General features: G+C 36.8%; 2 protein-coding genes across 2 annotated transcripts in view; one reads left to right on the forward strand and one right to left on the reverse strand.

The window, feature by feature from the left end:
• The first annotated feature begins 4,652 nt into the window (after window positions 1–4,652).
• On the forward strand, window positions 4,653–11,773 carry LOC122606864 (nuclear export mediator factor Nemf). Its single transcript, XM_043779745.1, has 13 exons — window positions 4,653–4,941; window positions 5,034–5,243; window positions 5,347–5,471; window positions 5,550–6,006; window positions 6,158–6,343; window positions 7,291–7,584; window positions 7,870–8,022; window positions 8,205–8,359; window positions 8,824–8,929; window positions 9,014–9,922; window positions 10,068–10,149; window positions 10,273–10,617; window positions 11,340–11,773. Exons 1-13 carry the CDS (start codon window positions 4,837–4,839, stop codon window positions 11,531–11,533), a joined length of 3,321 nt encoding a protein of 1,106 aa, XP_043635680.1. The 5' UTR covers window positions 4,653–4,836; the 3' UTR covers window positions 11,534–11,773.
• Window positions 11,774–13,444: 1,671 nt separating this feature from the next.
• Window positions 13,445–21,870, reverse strand: part of LOC122606820 — a 52,510-nt gene continuing 44,084 nt past the window's right edge. The window contains exons 45-63 of the mRNA XM_043779686.1: window positions 21,237–21,437; window positions 20,873–20,927; window positions 20,447–20,577; window positions 19,862–20,371; window positions 18,935–19,756; window positions 18,755–18,831; window positions 17,996–18,440; window positions 17,808–17,894; window positions 17,551–17,706; window positions 17,270–17,454; window positions 16,391–16,924; window positions 16,130–16,307; window positions 15,905–16,047; window positions 15,702–15,828; window positions 15,366–15,587; window positions 14,774–15,289; window positions 14,396–14,680; window positions 14,054–14,255; window positions 13,445–13,946 (exon numbers count right to left, since the gene is read on the reverse strand). Of these exons, the coding sequence (XP_043635621.1) occupies window positions 14,097–14,255; window positions 14,396–14,680; window positions 14,774–15,289; window positions 15,366–15,587; window positions 15,702–15,828; window positions 15,905–16,047; window positions 16,130–16,307; window positions 16,391–16,924; window positions 17,270–17,454; window positions 17,551–17,706; window positions 17,808–17,894; window positions 17,996–18,440; window positions 18,755–18,831; window positions 18,935–19,756; window positions 19,862–20,371; window positions 20,447–20,577; window positions 20,873–20,927; window positions 21,237–21,437 (4,833 nt within the window). The 3' untranslated portion in view covers window positions 13,445–13,946; window positions 14,054–14,096. The remainder of the gene's footprint in view (window positions 13,947–14,053; window positions 14,256–14,395; window positions 14,681–14,773; window positions 15,290–15,365; window positions 15,588–15,701; window positions 15,829–15,904; window positions 16,048–16,129; window positions 16,308–16,390; window positions 16,925–17,269; window positions 17,455–17,550; window positions 17,707–17,807; window positions 17,895–17,995; window positions 18,441–18,754; window positions 18,832–18,934; window positions 19,757–19,861; window positions 20,372–20,446; window positions 20,578–20,872; window positions 20,928–21,236; window positions 21,438–21,870) is intronic.

Below are 21,870 nucleotides of genomic sequence, written 5' to 3' on the forward strand. Positions count from 1 at the left end.
GTTGCGTCGCAACTAAAGGTCACTGTTTTCTAGTTGCGCCGCAGCTTAGTAGCTGCGCCGCAGCTAGTCCCGGTTCTGCACAAAACTCATTGTTTAACCTCCAAAACTTAACCAAACACACCCCAAACGACCCCAAACCTTATGAACGACTTTTGTACCTCAAAATTCACCATTTTAAGACGATAATGATGCAATGAAATCATTGATTAATCCTTACTTGATTTGCATCACATAATTAAACGTTTTAGGTCAACGAATCAACGTTTAAGACATCAATTGATCATCTAATGACCTAAATCAGTTATGGATCTAATTATATGATTGAAATAACATAAAATCAATGTTATTATACCTGAGATACCTGGAGATTATAAAGAGAATTCAAAAACTTGATCAAAATACTCTCGAATCAACCAAACGAAGATGAAATCGAACAAGGAATTGATTATGGCAATGGGGAATGGTTAGGGCTCAAAGAGAAAAGGATATTAGAAGCTAAAGACCTGCTCTTTAACCCTAATCCCGTTTTTGACTTTCACCCTATGTCAAAACTCGTCCCTAAGCTTCCAAACGTCACATTATTAGCCCTAAACACCTATATGAACTATATACAACTCAATAAACACTTTGAACACCTCTAAAGGCATATAACTACATCTTGAACACATTACTATGTCAATCAATAAGACATTCAAGTCTCACACGTATAACACATTAACTACATATAAGCTCTAAGTTTAACATGGACGTAACGGACACGTTACGTTGACTTAACGACTCAACTCAACCGTTAAATAAAAAGTTTGGGATGTTACAATTACCTCCCCCTTAAGAGGATTATGTCCTCAGAATCATTTCGCCACTCATAAATAAATGACTTATGCGCATCCCTCACTTTATCATATCATTTCAGGATTTCCTTGAGTTGTACTTTAACTTAGCATAGCCAAACTCATTTAGTGTCTCACATAGTCTTTTTTACTTTCATTTTACATTTCGACCGTTTCATCATCTCTTTGGCTCAATCTTTAAATCAAACCAAGTAACCACCGGATTTCTTTAACCTTCATAAATAGTACACACATTACATTCGACTGGAGAGGAGGGGAACAGTTTGGAGAGGCCAACAACTGATATTTTTGTTTATGATTAGGGATAAAGGAACCCGAATCAGCTGGACCAACCTTTCTAAAGCTTACACTTAAGCCCCTCAACTTTACATCTTCACATCTAAGGCTTAAACGACTTAACGGGAATACTTACTAACACTTCAATCACATTTAATCATCTTAAACACAATAACATATGAATCATTAAGGCTTTAAAACCTTACACATAATGCACATTAATCACACATAAACATTAAATCTCTTAGAGACTTAACGGACACGTTGTGTTGACTTAACGACTCAAGTCAACCGTTAATTAAAAGTTCGGGATGTTACACTTTTTCTTACCCGATACTTCGCATGTCGATTATTTTCATTTCCTTATTATTATTTCATCATTATCTTATAAAATCATAGCTTTTCTTAAACTTTGTATGTCACATAACATGAAAAAAAAATAATCTCCAAATCTTATGAAAATTTAATATATGTTTCATAGATGAGTGCAGATACTAAGAAATTAATATGGACCCAAACAATCATCTTTTCTCGACCTAGGATATTTTTATATAACTATTAATTAGACTAGAAAACTAAGAAATTGTACCTTAAAAATATGATAATCAAAGCCTATAATCGATTAGGAATGATTTGACATATTTGGTTTGACCCGAAACCAGCTATTCTTCTTCTTCTTCTTTTTCTTTCCTTCCGGATGACTTCCTTCACGTTCACTTATGCCGACTTAACTTTCTTTTCATTCTTTGTGAAATGATCATGATGATCATTTATATGTTATTTTATACATGGATTTAATTTCCATGTTTCACATAAGCCCTCCTTTTTTTTTGTCTTTCTTGCATTTTTAATCCTTTTTGTAAACGTCGCTTAAAACATTAGTCTCGACATTTGATTTATGCGGCTTTTTAAATAACTTGGCATTTATTCATTTGATATATATTACTTTTAATAATATAACTGTACTGCGAAATTTGGGGTGTTACAGTTTATTTATATCTTTGTGTTACACCTTCAATTACGATTCTGTTGCTATCTTAATTTTCTTTTAAGGCACAAATATACTTTTGTAGGAACACTTAAAAATTATCTAAATTCCTTCAGATTTTCGATAACAGATTTAAGAAAATGGAATTGTTATTTTAGAGTTTGAAATATTATAAGATAATAATATTTCAACTTTATAAGACTATCAACTTTTTATGTTTGTATTTGTAACTCAACCGAAATACCCCACTTGTTTTGACTTTCATTATGGTATGGGCGTACTCAGACTATCTTGCCCTGAGCATCAAATACTTTAGGACTGACTCTGTTAATATAGTCTTTATATAGTATCTTAAATAAATAACAAAATTTTGGGTGTAACACTATGGTATCCCATAGGTGGATAATAACCCGCATAGCTGAGTATAAACGATAACGATATAAACAAATAGGCAATGTTTAGAAGCAATCACAAATAATCAATGAGAGCATGCCAAACAAGCAATCCAGCTAAATTTCAAAGAAAAATAGTTTATCACATCACAACTTATACATAAAGTTTTGAGGCCTAGAAACACATGACAAACTTAATTAATGGTAGAGCAACGTTAAATGAACTTACGGAATTTAAATCACAATTTGATATTTGTTTGATCAAATAATCGAACTATGGCTCAACCGGAGGTGTGAGTAGGGTTGTTGGTGTTTATCAGCGATTCCCTTACGGTCAGAGGGTCCGAGATACCGCTTTACACCGGATGTTTTTTTTGTGTCTAAGTCGATTCATTCGACTTAGGGTTTAAGGGTTTTGTTTAGGGTTTATTCGGAGGTCGAATAAACTTGGTATGTGGATTTATGATTATTGCGTATTACGTATTATTTATATAGAGGGTAAATAACTTGGAGAGGGGGGTAAGAGAATTAGGGTAAATCTCTTTTTCCTTTGTGAATATCTTGTTTCCTTCTTAAGGAGATTTGTGGTAATCTTGTTACTTAATTATGTTCGATTATATCGGAGCTTAGGTATGTTTAATAGGATAATTATGGGAAAGATCTTTATCCGATCTTTATCATATATCTCCTCGGAGCTCGGTATCTGTTACCTTTAGGGCTCCGGGGTGATCATGTTTAGACGGAGGTTAAGCTCCGCTATGGGTTTACCTGTACGAAGATGACTTTGTTACCTAAAAATAGAACCCGTACCTTAACAACAATCTTAAGACTCTAAAGTTGAATGATCCACCAATTCCTCAAACAAAATCTAAATTAGGCAATATATATAATTAACGGGAGATGATATTTTCTTAGAAACTTTCGATACATACAATGAAATTTATTGTGAATAAACTATTATGCCTTTAAACTATATTGCCCAGGATATCTTTACCCTTTCATGTTTGACCTTTCAAAGTCCAAATCGCCACTTTTATATGTTCGGACTGAGATTGCAAATGGTGTAACGTTTCGTTCTTTTTTATTTTATTTTATTTTAGTAGGGGTGTGTACTGTGTAGGACCATCTATATTATAACTAAAATAGTAGGTTAAGGGTACACTTGACATCCCAATTTTTTTTTTTTAGGCTGAAAACTCCCTTCTAATTACTTTAAAACTCTCTCTATTTTTTAAAGATTTTTTTTATGTACTTATTTTTTAAATAATTATATTTAAAACTATATCATATATATCTTTTTCAATCAAACAAATCTTTTTATATGTTAAATATATATTTAATTTTCTTAAAACTCTCCCAATAAATTATTTTATATACAATCTAAATTTATATTAATCATTCTCATTATAACTATTCATCTCATTCCTATCTTTAATAAACAAATCAAGTTAGGTATGTTTCTAAAAAAAAATCACTTTTTTTTATATCACTTTATTGTTTAGTTAATTTAAGAAAATAAAGGAGAAGAGAGGGAAGAGAAGTTTTTCTTCCTAATCACCTCAAAAATGAATAGAAAAACTTTTGATACAAAAAACAACTAAACTTCCCCCTCTAATCCTTTCAACTCCTTCCCTTTCCACACTTAAAAAAAAAGCCTGTGTTCTCGAGTTTATATGTAAAGGAAGGGGAAAGAAGAAAAAAGCGATGAATGGAAAAGAAAGAGTGGATCTTCCTTCCTTCCAAATCATCCCAAAAGTGGGAAGAAAATATCTTACACAAAATCTATATAATTCTTCTTCCAAATCTTTTCACTTCTTCTTTTAAATAAAACTCAAGAACCCAAATATTTTTAAAATCCTTTACAATCTTTTCCTTTTCCTTTAAAACAAAACTCAAGAACATATAAGAATGCATTTTATAAATTTCTCTTCCTTTCTATCCTTAAAAAAACTAAACAATACAATGTTAATGAATTAGAAAGAGTTTTAAGCCCTTACCTTATAAAAAATTTCACTATCACACTTAAATCAACTTATACCACCACCACCAATAATACCATCACTACTAAACCGCTTTCCCACCACAACCGCCGCATGTACATACTTGGAAAAATAACACTTCGGACGGGGAAAAAAAAAGCGATCTTTCATCATAAATAAAAGTCCCACGTGATGAATGGAAAGAAAAGCTTGTGCAGGATACTAGTCAATCCTTGAACCCTAGAAAAATCAAACCCCCCAAAAAAAAAACATTACTACTTTCGACTACAAGTAATATAGGATTGTACATATATTTACTTGATCGATCGAACTTAGTAAGAGAGAGAGAGATGGTGAAGGTACGGATGAACACGGCAGACGTGGCGGCGGAGGTTAAATGTTTACGACGTTTAATCGGGATGCGTTGTTCTAATGTTTACGACCTTTCTCCCAAGGTATTTAGTAATTTAATAATTATAATGAATGAATGAATGAATGAATGAATGATGAATTGTATAATGAATGGAATGATGATGAGCGAGTGCAGACATACGTATTGAAATTGATGAATAGCAGCGGTGTTACTGAATCTGGGGAGAGCGAAAAGGTGATGCTGCTTATGGAGAGTGGTGTTCGTCTTCACACCACCCAATACGTCCGGGACAAGAGTAACACTCCTTCCGGTTTCACTCTCAAGTTACGTAAACACATCCGTACTCGTCGCCTTGAGGATGTTCGCCAGCTTGGTTACGATCGGGTGTGTGGGTCTTCCCTTCACTTGCTGTTGTTTTTTTTTTATTACTTTATTATTATTGCCTGGAGTATATTATATTATATAACTATTCATTCAAACTTTGCAGATTGTTCTCTTCCAATTTGGTGTGGGTGCCAATGCTTACTACCTTATCTTGGAGTTATACGCCCAAGGCAACATACTCTTAACCGATTCCGATTTCATGGTTTTGACCCTTCTTCGCTCCCACAGGTACCCCTCCCTTTCTTCTCTTGATTTTCCCAACGATACTCTTTTTAACTATTTTACATTTATTATATATATATTTAGGGATGATGATAAAGGAATCGCAATTATGGCCCGCCATCATTACCCGGTTGATATCTGCAGAACCTTTCAAAGAGTCGATACTGCAAAGTTACACCAAGCCCTTACATCCTTCAAGCAAGCTGCTGCTGCTGCTGACCCACCACCACATGTCACCAAGAAAACTTCTAGTAAGAACAAGGATAAGGATAATGCCAAGCAACCTACCTTGAAGCTTGTTCTCGGGGATGCTTTGGGCTATGGACCAGCACTATCAGAACATATTATATTAGATGCCGCCCTAACTCCAAACCTCAAACTGTCTGCTGACTTGAAGTTTGAGGATGCTAGCATTCAAGCACTTTCCGAGGCCGTTAAGAGGTTTGAGGACTGGCTGGAGGATGTTATTTCAGGCTTTATAATCCCCCAAGGATACATCTTAATGCAACAGCAGAAGAAACTCGATGAATCCCCCGATAAGGTTTTCTCCATTGATCTTAGCAATTTCTCTAAAGGCTTTTTGTGCTTTTAGTTGACAACTAAGGCACTCTTTTCTTTCTTCTGATAATAATACCACCTTACTTATACATTGTTACTTGCTAGTCTTTATATGTTCTGTTTACTTTTTGCAGAATTATGACGAGTTCTGCCCGTTATTGCTAAATCAGTTCAGCTCGAGGGTGTCTGTAAAATTTGAGACGTTTGATGATGCCTTGGATGAATTTTATAGTAAAATTGAGACCCAGCGATCTCAACAGCAACAACAAGCAAAAGAGAGTTCTGCAATGCAGAAGCTTTCGAAGATTCGCAACGATCAGGTCTCGCATCAAATACATAGACTCTGTTATCATTCTCTGTTTCTTGCCTTCCCGTTCGTATGTGAATGTAGCTTGTGAGTTGCATCAAAAATTTAACTTTATACATACTAGCATGGAATTTGTTGTACATAAGGTTCATGTTCCGGTCGTCATCAGTTACAAAAACTATAGGGGTATGATGCTACTTAAACCTACTAAATGTATACAATTTCATAGTGTGTTAAGCATGACCCTAACAACCAGGGCTGCACCAGTAATATGTGAAATGAATCATAGTTGTCAAAAGCGAAGGCGACCTCAAAGCGCAAAGACCCCATATAGGGAGAAGGCGAGAGGCGCAAAAAAAGCGCACGCCCGGAAAAAAAAAGCGCACTAAGTAAATAAATATAAAATATTTATATATAGTGAAAAATAATAGTAAAAAAAATCAGATGTCAGTTATAATGCCAAATATCATTCAAAAAAAAAATATAAACTTTTCAACCAAAAACTTCAGATTATTATAAACATATATAAAAAATATCATAATTTTTCTTTCCCCCGTTTTATATTTTCACTCTCTTTCATCTTCTTAAACAGACTATGGTCACACATTTTGGCCGGAAAACATTAGATCTAGCCACTATTTGCCCGGATCTTGAATGATTTGGTCGAATCTTGACCCATTTGACCTTTTTGACCGCCGTTGACAACCACAGTTGACCGTCGTTGGCCGCCTTTTTCATGGTCGACTTGGGCCTAGGGTTTCAGGCGCTTGAGGTGCGCCTCGCCCGCCTTTTGCGCCTAGGCGCAAGAGGCGCTCGCCTTTGACAACACTGAAATGAATGCAGGGTATGTGGTATATAGTATACGGTTTTTGGATCCCTAGTGAATAGACTGAATCCTCAAAATGAATGATCAAAAACTATCTTAAGTGTTCTTCAGCTTATTCAAAGTTTATATTACAGGAAAACCGTGTGCAAGTACTAAAGAAAGAAGTAGATCGATCTGTTACTATGGCAGAACTTATAGAATATAATCTAGAAGATGTCGATGCTGCTATTTTGGCTGTTCGAGTAGCTCTTGCAAATGGTATGAGCTGGGATGATTTGGCTCGCATGGTGAAAGAAGAAAAGAAATCTGGAAATCCTGTTGCAGGTCTTATTGACAAATTACATCTTGAAAGAAATTCCATGAGTCTGCTATTGAGTAACAATCTTGATGAAATGGACGATGAGGAGATAACTCAGCCTGTCGAAAAGGTATTATGTAGACTTGTTATTACCCACAGTATTTATATATGATTAGCGCATGCATCGACCTTCTAGGATTGAGAACTCTAAAAAGAATGACCAAAGGTAATCTTTTTGACTTCTTAATGCCTTAAAATATGTTTGGAGGTACATGATGCTGATCTCCTAAACTCTGTTACTTAATAGCTCTTGTATTCAGTTTTTTCCACTCCGATAAGGCGATACCTACTGATATTAGTGATAGTCCTCTGGATTAGAAGCTTAAATTGTGAATGTATGTTTTCATTTTTTTAGGTGGAAGTTGATATAGCCCTTTCTGCGCATGCTAATGCTCGACGATGGTATGAGCAAAAGAAGAAACAAGAGAGCAAACAAGAAAAGACGCTTACAGCTCATGCGAAGGCCTTCAAGGCTGCTGAAAAGAAGACACGTCAGCAACTCTCTCAGGTGATCTTACGTCTTACTTTTTAGTTTAAGTTTGTAGTTTGTACTTATACTTACTACATTAACTATGTCTCCTTATTTAGTTATGGCAATATTGTTTAGTTAATTTTTGGTTGGATTATATCTTTCACTTTTCCATGTTGGATTCTTGGAAAAACTAACCATGCTTGATGTCAACTCATCAGGAAAAATCGGTTGCTGCCATTTCACATATACGAAAAGTTCATTGGTTTGAAAAGTTCAATTGGTTTATCAGCAGTGAGAATTATTTAGTTATCAGTGGACGTGATGCTCAACAAAATGAGATGATAGTCAAGCGTTACATGTCAAAAGGAGATATGTGAGTGCATATTGTTGATTATTACTTTTAACTGGGTGCTGCTCAGTTCTTTCTCGCTTGTCCTTATTGGTGATTACAAAATTTTGAAAACTTTTTTTTATCAATGTAAATAACTGTAACCACTGCCAATCTTTTGTTTTGCTGCTTAATCGTTATATTCCCATTGCTCCCGCTTCACCTAACCCTTATTCCACCAGACACTCCTTTCCATTTTTCCTTGGTGTTCTATTTCCTCAGTGAATATGTCATAAGTAGTAGTCATAGCATATATCAATGTGAATACAAGATGGTAATTGTAGCCGCGGGGCTTTTCAATTTCCCAATGCAATAGGGAAAGAATAAAAGATACCTGAATGGCATCCATTGTATAGTTCAAATAGATTTTGGTTCTCATACAGACCACTCATCGACTCTGATGTATATGTATATGCTATTACTGATATTAATAACTTGATGCTGATCAGATATGTCCACGCTGAATTACATGGAGCTTCAAGTACAGTGATTAAGAATCACAAGCCTGATAACCCTGTACCCCCTCTTACATTGAATCAAGCAGGATCTTTCACCGTAAGTCACTAATAAACTATCGATTTCTGTGTTTGTTCATGACGTGGGAATGATCTTAAGTTAGATGATTATGTTGTGATGTAGGTCTGCCACAGCCAAGCATGGAACTCAAAGATTGTTACTAGTGCGTGGTGGGTATACCCTCACCAGGTGAGTAAAACAGCCCCGACTGGGGAATATCTTACGGTTGGTAGTTTTATGATCAGAGGGAAAAAAAATTTTCTTCCTCCTCATCCTTTGATTATGGGATTTGGCATATTATTCCGTTTGGATGAGACTTCCTTGGGTTCACATCTCAATGAAAGGAGAGTTAGGGGTGAAGATGAAGAAGGATACAATCAAGAAGATACTGAGCCCTTTAAAGAACTCTCTGACTTTGGTTCCGAGAACGAAGCACCAGATGGTGAATTTCCAGTAAACACATTGGATTTATCTGCAGCTAACCAAGAATTGGCAAACTTATCTACTGAAGTTAGCTCCTCTGATATCAATACCATTAATTCAAGAGGAGTTTCTATCGAAGAGGAGGCTATACAGAGGGTCAATGTTACAACTGTGTCTACTGAACTTGAGACATCTGCTACAACTGTGTCTACTGAACTTGAGGATCTCCTTGATAGAGCTCTTGAGCTTGGGTCAACTGCTAGGAAATATGGGCTTAATGCGTCACAAGCAACAGATCCAGATAACATAATTAGTAATGAGGTGAAGAAAGAAATGGTGAGGGAAAAACCTTACATTTCCAAAGCTGAAAGAAGAAATCTCAAGAAAGGCCAAACACACAGTGAAGGTAGAGATGCTGGTGGTCATGAGAAAGACGATGCAGAGAAGAAGAATAAAGTGGAACACCATCCACAAAAAGATGTTCAGAGTTTAAGGGTGGATGGTGGTGGCAAAGTTAGACGTGGCCAGAAGGGCAAGCTTAAGAAAATGAAAGAGAAGTATGCAGATCAAGACGAGGAAGAAAGGAAAATCCGAATGTCATTACTTGCTGTGAGTATACTAGATTTTATTATTTCATAGAGTAATAGTTACCATAGTGGTAATAGTCACCATCTAGCTTCAATACATGCTTATCATTCCCCTTCTTTCAATTGCATTCTCGTGTGAGCTTTGCTTACTATCAAACTACTTTCAGAGTTCTGGAAGAGCTAAAGTTAATGAACAAGAGGTGCAGACTGAAGCAGTAACTACAAGCAAAGTGTTGAAACATCTAGGGGGTACATACCGCGTATATCTAAAATTAGAACAATGCATATCCATCTAGTCTTATTAAGAAATCTGGAATCATGCTTTATGATTAATAGGGTTATTTGCCTGTGCGCTTCCATTTTATAATGCAGGCAATGAAGAGGTTCTAAAACGATGTTACAAATGTAAAAAGTTAGGACACCTGGCTAAAGATTGTCAAGAACAGCTGGACGGAGTGGTGCAGGGTCGTGAAAATAGCAAGCATGAAGACAATGATACACTCGATGAAGCTGAGAGGATAGCATTGGAAGAAGATGATATAAAGGAGATTGGTGAAGACGAGAAAGAAAAATTAACAGATGTGGATTATCTCACAGGGAGTCCTCTACCAAATGACATTCTTTTGTATGCTGTGCCTGTCTGTGCTCCTTACGCTGCTCTACAATCCTACAAATATCGTGTCAAGATAATCCCTGGAACAGCAAAAAAAGGAAAAGGTACTCTTGACCTCGTCTAAGTTTCTGTAAACAAGTGTCAAATTTTAATTTAGTTCTGCGTGAGAATCACACATGGGATATATAAAATGAAAAACAATATGTGATACTTAAACATGAACTGAACGTTGTGGCCTATCGATTTAGTATTGGATCAATTGAAAGTTAGTTGTTCTAGCCAATGCCCAAGAACCTACGAAAGCATGTACAGATAAACTGATTTTATTATACTGTTTAGGCTTTTAGGTCAAGTAATTTTTGACAAGTGGATTTTAAGCCCCATTTTCTTTAAACTTTTTACGTCACCTTATTCAAGTTGGTTGTTCTTGCCAGAGAAAAAAAAGTGTCCGTTAACCAATATATCAAATTGTAATCGGTTTACATAATTTTGCAAGCACAAGTTGTAAGTTTTATTGAGATTTACTGTAATAAATAGAAAAGGCAACTCTTGGTGAAGTTGTTATATTTATGTATTTTCTTACCAAACATAATATACACCACAGCTTACACAAAATGGAAGTGTTCCCACTGGAGACAGATAAATGGTGATGAACTAACTCAATAGTTACATTGAAGTATATAAGCAAAATATTTCAGCATAATACTCAAAGCTATTAAATAAAAAATCATGGATAACAGTCTTAAATGTAGTATTAGGAGTAAATCAAAACATGGATTTTGCTTACAATCTCTTTTTGATGATGTCATTTCCTTTTGATCTATAGCTGCAAAAATGGTGATGAATTTGTTTGGTCACATGCCTGAAGCATCTCAACGTGAGAAAGAGTTGATGAAAGCATGTACAGACCCGGAGCTCATGGCTGCCATTATTGGAAATGTCAAAGTCTCTGCTGCAGGCCTTAATCAACTAAAGCAGAAGCAGAAGAAGGGAAAGAAAGCAGCATACAAACAAAGCTGAGTTTCATGTATAGGCTATAAAATCCTAGACATATTTCAGCGCATGAGAAGTAAAACTTTTTGCATATGACTATATGCAAAAAGTTTATATGTTATACGAGTAGTTTTTTGATGAAATCATTACAATTGTAGAACTCTGGTCCCAAAAAAAAACAAAAAATTTTAGCCTTGGAAATGAAGGCAAAAGTGCTCAACTTTCATTCTGCATTTTTTAGATTTACAATGATCTCTTTGAATGTGACGAGTGTTTTGTTCTTTGAATTTAACTGGTCTTAAGAGGCTTGAAAGTATTAGAGTTGAGTAAGCTTTGTTTAAAGATTTCTAAGACGATGGATTAAAAAGGAATCTAGGTGTCATGTGTAAGGTTAGCTGGCTGTTCTGTCTTTCTGATTTGACATATCACGAGATCTTACAGTTCTCTCTTGTGCATTCCTTTTTTGCTAGTTGCTACTATACACGTTGAAAATGGTAGATTCATGACTTTGATAGTATGATTTTTTTTTATTTTTAAAACAACGAGTTAGTAATTAGTAGTTAATAGTTAGCATTCAAGACACTACAGTGATATCCAATTGGGCAGTATGTGGTGCTCGAACCACGCATGCCTGAGATGAAACCCAGGACTCTCGAAACCCCCCTAATAATCCACTCCTACAAATGTAGGAAGTGAGATTCGAACCCTAGTGGATTTCCCCAAGGTCAAAGACTTTACCAATGAGCCACCAACTCATTGGCGATAGTATGATTTATTGACTATAAAATGTTTGTAAGGCTACCTCCAAGGACGCCTTTGGAGATACAGTGTACAAAAAAACTAAAACAGAACTCGAAAGACAAACTGTAACCAAACTGGTTGGGTTTTAGCCGGTTCGGTTCTCCAAAACCAATAAGATAGGTTCCTGTTAGAATGTCTAACCGTTAGAATTGGTTAGAACCATGCTACATCCAACCCGGTTATAGGACCCAGATCCCAACGCGGTTAGAAACCGGTTTTGTGTAGAAAAAGAGGGAAAGGATTGAAGGAAGATAGAAGCAGTAGCAGCGCCTGGGCCAAAAAATGGCTGTTTTCTTGCCTTATTTTTAACATTAATGCCATTGTAACATCTCTATATAACACTCAAAACATGGCAATACAAAGTTCTCAAGCTTCCACCGAGGCCAATCCTTCGAATGAACCACATAAAATGGTCATTGGAGTGTTATTTACGGATCGAGCACCGGATGTTTGGAGTAATTTCGACTTCGTGACGAAGATCATACAAAAGGGGCACAATGTAAAGTGTAATATGTTTTTGTCCGCCCAATCAACACAACGTAAGGTTGCATATGAAAAATTATTATTAAACAATAAAAAATGTTGCAAAAGAAGGTCAATCAACAATGACACGAGATGAGACTATCTTTGCATACTTGGCGGAGGTGTCGTCAACAATTTGCACAATTCGTGATTCAAGATGCATTGCCATTAAATCACTTTGACAACCCCCGAATGACTAAGGTCATTCGAACACGATCATTTCAACGTAAAGTTCAAACATGGTGTTTTTTTATGTGGTTATAAACGTTATGGTTGGTTTGTTAAGTTTGTGTTTATGTATTTATAAGGGAATGGAAAGCGATTGAATAAGAAAAAGAGGGGGAAAAAACGGGTAAATTAAAATAAAAAAGAAAAAAAGAAAAAGCAAGTGGGTGCCACAAAACCCAAATTCTGAAATCGTAGAAGAGGACAGAGCAAAAATGCAAAGTTCAGAACTGCGCAATGTCACTAATGTTCTGAGAACATGAGATAAGAAAATCCATAACGTGAGTGAGAACATGGTGATGACGATAAAAATACCAGAACGCGAGAATTTGGGCTTAGAACGTGAGCGAGAATTTGGTGGTGACAATAAGAATTTCAGAATGCGAAAAGTTGATCCCAGAACGTGGTGGTTGACACCGGCCTTAGAGGGCATGTCAAAAGTATAATAATTAAATAATCATTACAAAGCGGAATAAAAGCAGTTAACCAAACATTTTTTGGAGCTATAAGATTTCTATAAATGCTGTGTATGTAAATTGCTACTATACAACTTCAATCTACAATGAACCACCATTTTCTGTACGTTACAAGCGACACCACCACCAAACTAATATGTAATATACAACATACCAACATGTATATTACCTATATATATATAGTCTTCTAGTCCTCTTTAGCTATGACGAAAAACACCATCAGTAATGCCTGATCCATTGAGAAAATTCTCTGACACATTGACACACCACCACTTTCCACGTAGCTCGGTGTGATCTTCTGAGCTACAGACAGCATACTTTACAAGTTTACATACCGTCTCCATGTCCACCTCATTTGACATGAACTAAGACCAAGATTAGAACTCCTGTAGGCGCTTAAGATTTGTTGATGATTTCTACAAGCACACATGTTAACGAGATCAGTATCTTTTAAAATAGATAGAAAAAGCTTCAGGGATTGATTGCATTCACAAGAACAAAGAGGAAAAGAAGCTTAACATACCTGCCTTAGACATCCAGTCTAAGACTTTAGCATCATAAATTGTCTAATGGTGACTAGCACTGCTACCAAAAGTTGAATTTGGAGGAAGTGGTGCATGAACCTGCTGTGAAGACCATGGACGTTCTTTTAAGAAAACGGCTTCTGCAGTTGAAACATCAGTTGTTGCTGAATAAGGCCTTTTCACTTTCCTTTTATGCATTTCCTAATAGAGTCAACAACGAAACTCAGCTTTTCCAGAAAACTGTTTATAACAACCCATTCAAATTGCCAGTATAATCAAGAATTAACTGTGATTATTTCTAATGAGGCTAGAAAATAGGAACTACGGGAAGGAACGGGTACCTTCGACTCATTTGGTGCATATATACTCATTGCTTGCTCAATAGAGGAATAAACCTCGATAGCCTGTTTGGTATCACGGTAACATTTTATTACCCGTGTATGATCATTGTTCTCCGATGACTTGGATTTCAAGTACAAAATAAGTTTTGACGGAGGAGCGCCAGGGTGATCTTTCTTTCCAGTAGTTAGTTCCATGGTCCCTAGGTCCTCCCACAGAACATCCCACAACACTAAGCATGGATCCCTTGCTGGATTGAATTTCTTCTGCGTCATGAGGTTTGATGCCTGCACCGATCATCATAGATAGTCAATCACCAAAATTTTTAACTTGGGTGATATTTGGTAAAAGCAAAAAATATCCAATCAAGTAACACGTACTTGTAAGAGTATAACTCTTCTGTGTGTGACAAGAAGTATCTTCTCTTTACGTAGCGAAAAATGATCTTCATAAGCATCAGATAATGCAAACTTTCCACGGACTTTAAATAGATCCACTTGTAAAAAGAATGACCCTGATTCCGCGAGCTGCAGTATTACTTGTCCCTGTGCCCGGTAGTCATCGTATGGTCTAAGTAAACTGTCACCACTGATAACTCTTGGCAGTCTTCGACGGAGAAGAAGGTCTTCTGAAGTGATGGCGGCTGCTATCTTCATTCGCATTGCATTTGCACCTTCAGTTGTCTTTGATAACAAATCCAAGACTCCACTGACGGGTTGGGCAGCCGCCCCTATTAATCCTCTACCAACACCCTGAACAAAACCTTCTACACCTGATTGCTTTGCGCCTTCTAATGGCTTGGTTAAAATACCAGTCACTCCCCTAAATATACCCTTTGCTAGTGCTCCTCCTCCCTCTCGTATCACATCACTAATATCTTCAACACCTTTATTTTCCTGCAACATAGCATAACTTCACATGGTTAATAGACATAGCATAAAAGCTGATATATGTTTTCAGTCACGGACAGACCTGTTTCTGGCGACCCTGAATAAATTTTTTGTCCATTGATAAGGCAGCAACACCTTTGCTCATATGTCCAAATGCACTGCTTGCATTTCCCAGTATATCCACACCAGAGAGCAGCTGGAGAGGCTGACTTAGAAGATCCTTGGTGATATTTGATATGGCATTTGTCGTAAGAACACTTTGTCTCATAGACAAGTTCTCTAGGAATCTCTGATTTACTCGCACCTTTCAATAATTATATGTATCCAGTCAAAGTTCTGAATTCAGAGCAGTTGACAACAAATTTACACTAAATTAAGTGGAAATGTGAGGCAACAATAGGACAGATGTAATACTTACAGGCATATTTTCTGTGTTCCCCAGAGCAGTCATCAAGGATGACCAGAACCCAAGCACACCAACAGGCCGTTGAGTCGGTGACATAGCCATGGAGAACTTAAATCGAAATTCTGAGATGTTTAAAACTCTGCAAGACAAAGGGTAGTTTGTTACTAAACTCAAGTTCAAGACGCCAGACATGAGGTGAAAGAGGTCCAACATACCCAATTTCGATGATAGGGTCCACCGAGACGGCTGTTGTTTGTGCATCACTGAATCTACTAAAATCAATCTGTTGGATCATACCATGAAGTCGCCAAATTATGGGTTCATGAATGCTTATCAAGAAGGCAGAGTTTTCAGGTCCCTATCAGAACAAAAAAACATAGGTATATTATTACAGCAGCATGATTAAAAACTTCGCCAGAAATAAACAAGCACATACTCACTTGCAAACCAATATAAGGATAAGCACAAAAATCTAATGAGCCATCAGATTGTTGCGTCATAGAAAACTTAAATATGTAATCTGCCTCTATTCCAACTCTTTGCGGCCTAAAGAGAACGGGCATTGGTGTCAACGGCAGTTGATTGTCGACTTGGATACCACGCATTCTTAACTTGATCCTACAAAGTACATAACATTCGAGTTCCATGAATTATCCTTGCAAAACTGGAGTGATAACTTTAAAGTGGTGGTAGGGCAATACCTACTGATTCCGGAGCCCAAACCAGTTGAGTGCGACAAAAGAAGGTTCTGCACTGACAAGTAGAGTATCTCTTCAGGTGTATGATCAATAACGGATATTCCAAGCTCTGTGAGTTCAAGCGTAAGATGGAATTCACATTCGGAAGTGGAAACCGAAGGTTGAACATTATTTCTGGAAGCTCTTGATGAAGAAGAGGTACTAATTATTTTCATATTTGCTTTGGGATTGTTGTCCGGAATCCAGTCCCTCAACATAACAACATTCATTTTCTCTTCCTTAACTATAGTAACACGTACTGCTTTGGTAGGTCCCCCATCTACTTGAACAGGATGATAATCACGAACCTCATCGATATTGTACTTCGATGACTCGTTAGTGTCAGTTCCATCCACCAGGATTTCCAAGATTCGTTGTCTACCAAGGTCTTCCCATGAAAATGAAGCACTTGTGCAGGGAAGAAGGCAACGCCATGAATCATCACCACCATCAATTTGTCGAAAATGGAAGGGTAGAAACATACTATGATTCTCAATCCTGCATGGACACTCAGCTAATCAATTTTCCAATTTGTAAGAAATAACAAGAGGATGGTCAAATAAGAATTGAACACTCTAGCAATGTGCTTTACTAACATCTCTTAATAACTTTAGCACATTTTACTTCTTTAGTACCACATAATGTTAATCAACATGTCCTGTATTTGCCATTGTGAAAATTTCGGGATTTATAAATTTAACATGCCTTCTTTGTCCGATATATACAAATCATCTAAGAAGTAAAGTAGTATATAACAAGAAAATTGGACCTGGATCATATATTATATTGAGTTATTCAATTTCACATCTCCATAGTCTAAGCTGTTAAAAACAGAAACACAACCTGTACTGGCTTGAAAATGAATCGGGTCGGATGATGACATCAAATCGTGAGCTTGTTGTTCCACTCCTTACTTCAACCGTAAGATACAATTGCTTGCCTGTCCTTTCATTCCTCAAGGGAACACGCATCCAGCCTTCAGTAGCAACACTAAATGGTGTACTCCAATTGTATCCATCAGTCTTTAACTACAGTAAGGTAAGATCCAATTTAAGCATGAGAAATAACAATCGCCAATCAAGCCATACTTGGAGTATTTTAAGAAACGGTAATCATATGCAGACCTTCAATAGTTCAACTCTGCCAGATGTCGGCCATTTAAAATGGTTTGGAGCATCGGTAGGATGAATCCAAGCAAATGACTGAGTATCACATTGCTGCAGACATAAACTTAAGCCAGTCCTATTATATAACAATGTGTGTGGCTGAAAATGGACAACCTGCATTAATTATTCAGTGATATAAACGTTAGTCAGGTGAGAAATAAAAACTGGATTTAACTGATGTTACAAGACAAGTGAACAATCGTAATTTGGTATACCTTTGTTCTGTCAGTTGTCATGTGCAGTAGAGCTGATAAGTTGTAGTAGGACCCATCTGAACTAAATGCCTTGACATCCACTCTTTGCTATGAGAGGAAAGAATATCCAGCAAGTCAAAGATGTTAGTAAAATGGAAGTTACAGCAAGAAGGTAACAGGATGATATTACCGAATGAAAACTTGTTCACCTTCTTTTCCAGATCAAGAAGTGATAGTCCAGAACTAAAATTTTCAGAATGCTGAGTAGCAACGGCTATGCCCACACGAGGTGAAAGAGATGCATCATTTCGTGATGAAAACAGCATAGCTCCTCCACGTCCCACATATTCGTGGGGAGAAAGCATGCTGGGAGTAGGACTAGTGTCCTCTATTGCTTCTAGCACTTGGAAATTCTTCCTTGACCCACTCTCTATGGGACTCGTAGGATTCTTAAAGCTTAATTTTCCAGATTTGGCAGGTTTTGTCAGCGGCAAAGACTCTATATCTGCATTTTCCGAGGGTTCAATTTCTACCACTCGATAAGTAAGTGGTACAGAGCAGTCATTACTAATCCAATACGGGACAAAAAATCTTATGGTGTTAGAAGAAGCTGCAGATGCTCCCATGTCCCGTTCGATGCACACACGCAATTTCCTGCTAGGCAAGAAAAGTCATTAAAAATTCTTGCAGTGACCAACTTCAACTTAATTATGCGATTTTCTATTAGACCAATGATCAACACGGAACTCACGTTAAATAACTAAGGTTTTATTTTATCACTATATACAAATGAGAATAATAAATGGATGAATACATATCAACACTTGAACAGTAATGGATGAATTCATATGAACAGTAATGGATGAATTCAAATCAATCATATCAAGCAGTACTGAGAGCTAGAAGTTGCCTAGAAACATGTGCAATCAACAAAGGAAGCAAAATTCAGTTATACTGGTACTACTAACCTTCGTTTATGCTGATGTATCATACAAAACGAGGAAGCATGACTATTAGATGAAATATCCAAGACAGGGACTGGATCCTGCATTTCATGAAGAGAAAGTATTGTAGAATAAGAACCAATTTTATAAATTTTTTGCTTTAAAGGTAATCAAAAACTTGAATGATAACAGCTAATCACTTACTTTTTCCAATATCCATCCACCTTCTAACGTCATTGAAAGATAAAGAGGATTACGGACATCCGCGTAATATATAGGTACAACAGCACGTGATGCTAAAAGGCCACGCTGCCTCTCACTTGTAGTGCCAGTGTTCAGCTTTTCCCAAATTGTGAACTGCGCTGAGCAAGGAAGTCGGTTTTCCAACTTCAAAGGAGCATTAACTGATATTTTCCAATCATAAACAGGGGAATTGAGCTCTGTTTGAAGAACTGATGCATCTGCACCAACACTAAGCCAAAATTGCCTGGTATCATTTGCTGGGCAACACCAGAGCATGTCATTCTTTTCAATCTGATTTAGCCTGAATGAAGAGTTCAACAAGTTTTTTCCTTGTTTTACTGAATTGTCTTTAGAATGCTGTCCCTGGTCATTTGAAGAATGGTCCTTTGCCCCGACAGATGTTGATACTAAAGCAACAGGAGACCCCCAATTGTAGAATCCCTCTTGGTGTTGAGCAGAAGGGCGAATTTGTAAGCAGCTATCAGAATCCTTTGACATCGATCGCCATGGTAATACAAAAGAACAACCAGGTCGTAAGATACAGATATCAGAATCAGTGTTAGGCATCTGTTGGTCGCTAATTTTTTGTCTTGTACGGATCCAACGCCTACGGCGCATATTGTCTTGAGAAGACTTTGAAGAATTTTGAGGAGTTGGCGGCCATTTAAGAGTTTGGTAGTCACGCCCATATGCCCAACCATCGACGTCAACAGGATCAGTTTTATCAATCATCCAAGCTGATGTCCACGTCCATCCGGGTGGAAGTGGTGGTTCGTAGAAATCCTATTATGCCGCAGAATAATTAAAGTAAATAAGTAATACCAAAAAAGAGAATAACAAGGAGATAACTAATGATGGGTGAAAAAAATGGTTTCAAGGGACACTTACATTACTTGAATATGAGAAATTTCTGTTGCTCCAACGTCCTGGATCATTCCCGCGAAAACTAGGCCGCTTGCCCCACCCTAAAATTGAGCTATGTCTTTGGTTCTCAAAAACCTCTTCTACAGCAATATTACAATCAGTTATTTCAGAAGTTTGGTCATGATCAAGACTCTTAGTAGCACAAGAGACGCTTATATCCAACTCAACATTCGAATCATTAGAGACAGTTGCAAGACCCCTCAGAACTGCATGTTTTTTTCCATCTTTCATAACTACTTCCATGGCGATGAAATCATTATCAATCTTTTTTGTGATGACTGAGAGAGGAAGGAAAGACCTAAAACTTTCCCACACACCTTCAGGGCCGAGTCCCACCCAAAAACCCACATTATTAACCACATCTTTCTCCTGCTCCGCGGTACTTTGGAGATTCGAAACTGCCTTCATTTCAAAATAAGATGTAGAAGCTACAAGACATCCTTGAAAAGGCAAGTCATCTTTCTTTTGTTGACCCTAAAGAAATAAAATCAACACTTGCTAACTATCAGATATCTAAATTAATTAAAACATACAAGCACAATTACTAACCCTCCTCATTAAAAGATGTGTAACATTTTTCTGACCATCGGTTGCTTGTTGCAACATTCTAGCTGATGCCACCTTTCTCAAGGGATTCGCACCATGTCCAGCTGAAATAGTTGAGGCACCCACGACTTCACCTGATGCCAATAGAAACCAAGATCAGCTGGTGAATACACAGGAATTCCACAATGATTGTTTTATATAGGCTTTGAGTCGAAATCATCCATCACATAGCCATTATGGATATATTATATCCAACACCAAGATTTGATACTAATACTATGGCTAATTGAACTCGCATTGGTTCATTTGAGCAGAGGTAAGACTCTGATAACATCATTCCCTTATATTCATACAGAATACAAAAAAATGACGGGTAATAGGAAACCTTAACAATACGTAATGTAGCTCAATGAATCAATGCTATATTACCTTTTCCTGCTTTGGCTGCAAGATTAGTGACCTCTACTTCCAACCTAGCCAAACCCTACACAATCAGATATAAGTTATTTTCTGGGATAATACACATAAATTAATTCCGTAAAAGATTTAAAGCACACAAATAACAGGGCATGTATTAGAGTTAAAAAGAACAGGAAGAAGAAAATGATCATCAAAAAAGTTCTAGTCGAGATAGCTATAACTATAAGGCTGTGCTCAACTTCCTAACGTTTTTCTGGGCACTGACAATTCAAAGTATAAGCTTTTCTTAGCTGATGTGTGTGCTTGGCTGTGTTTTCCTGTATAGCCTTTAAGGTGGGAAAGATATCAGGTGATCTTGTAAATTTCAACAAACCTTCCGAGGAACCTCAAAAATAAAAAGTTCATTCCATCTGGCACTCCCAAGATCATTGTTTTTGGAAATCAAGGGCTTTACGCATCTAGTCCTCGCACTCTGAGGGAACAGCCTCTGCTGACTTGCCTCCTGACTTTCAACAACAAGCCGGAGTGCACAGAAGAAGCTATTACTATTCCCATCATCAACAATCGGTAGATCCTTTCAAGAAGAGAAAACAAGATTATTAGCAACCACTATCATAGTACCCGCGCAATGCGGCGGGACATAATATGAGAGTATAAGAGTATGAAATGGCAAAACATATGTCATTTCTTAGAATTGAATATCAATAATCAATAAAATATATAATAAAGAAAAATGTTGAGTTATAAAGAAATATTATATGTATTCTAGCTTACATAAAAGTTTCTCTCTCTCTCTCTCTTTTTCTTTTTAATAAAAATAATAGTTGTTTAATCTTCCTAAAGACATGATCATGACATTTGTTTAAATCAAAGGTTAAAATTAGGAGAGAGAGTTAGTAGATTACACTTCTCATGTATCCGTGGCTTTAGGAGTATTATTAAGAGGATTTTTAGGAGGATATATCATTTCGTGTATTTAATAATCAAGAATTACATATTGCAAATAT

This window comes from Erigeron canadensis, chromosome 7, assembly GCF_010389155.1.
Source record: "Erigeron canadensis isolate Cc75 chromosome 7, C_canadensis_v1, whole genome shotgun sequence".
In the NCBI taxonomy this organism is placed as follows: Eukaryota; Viridiplantae; Streptophyta; class Magnoliopsida; order Asterales; family Asteraceae; genus Erigeron; species Erigeron canadensis.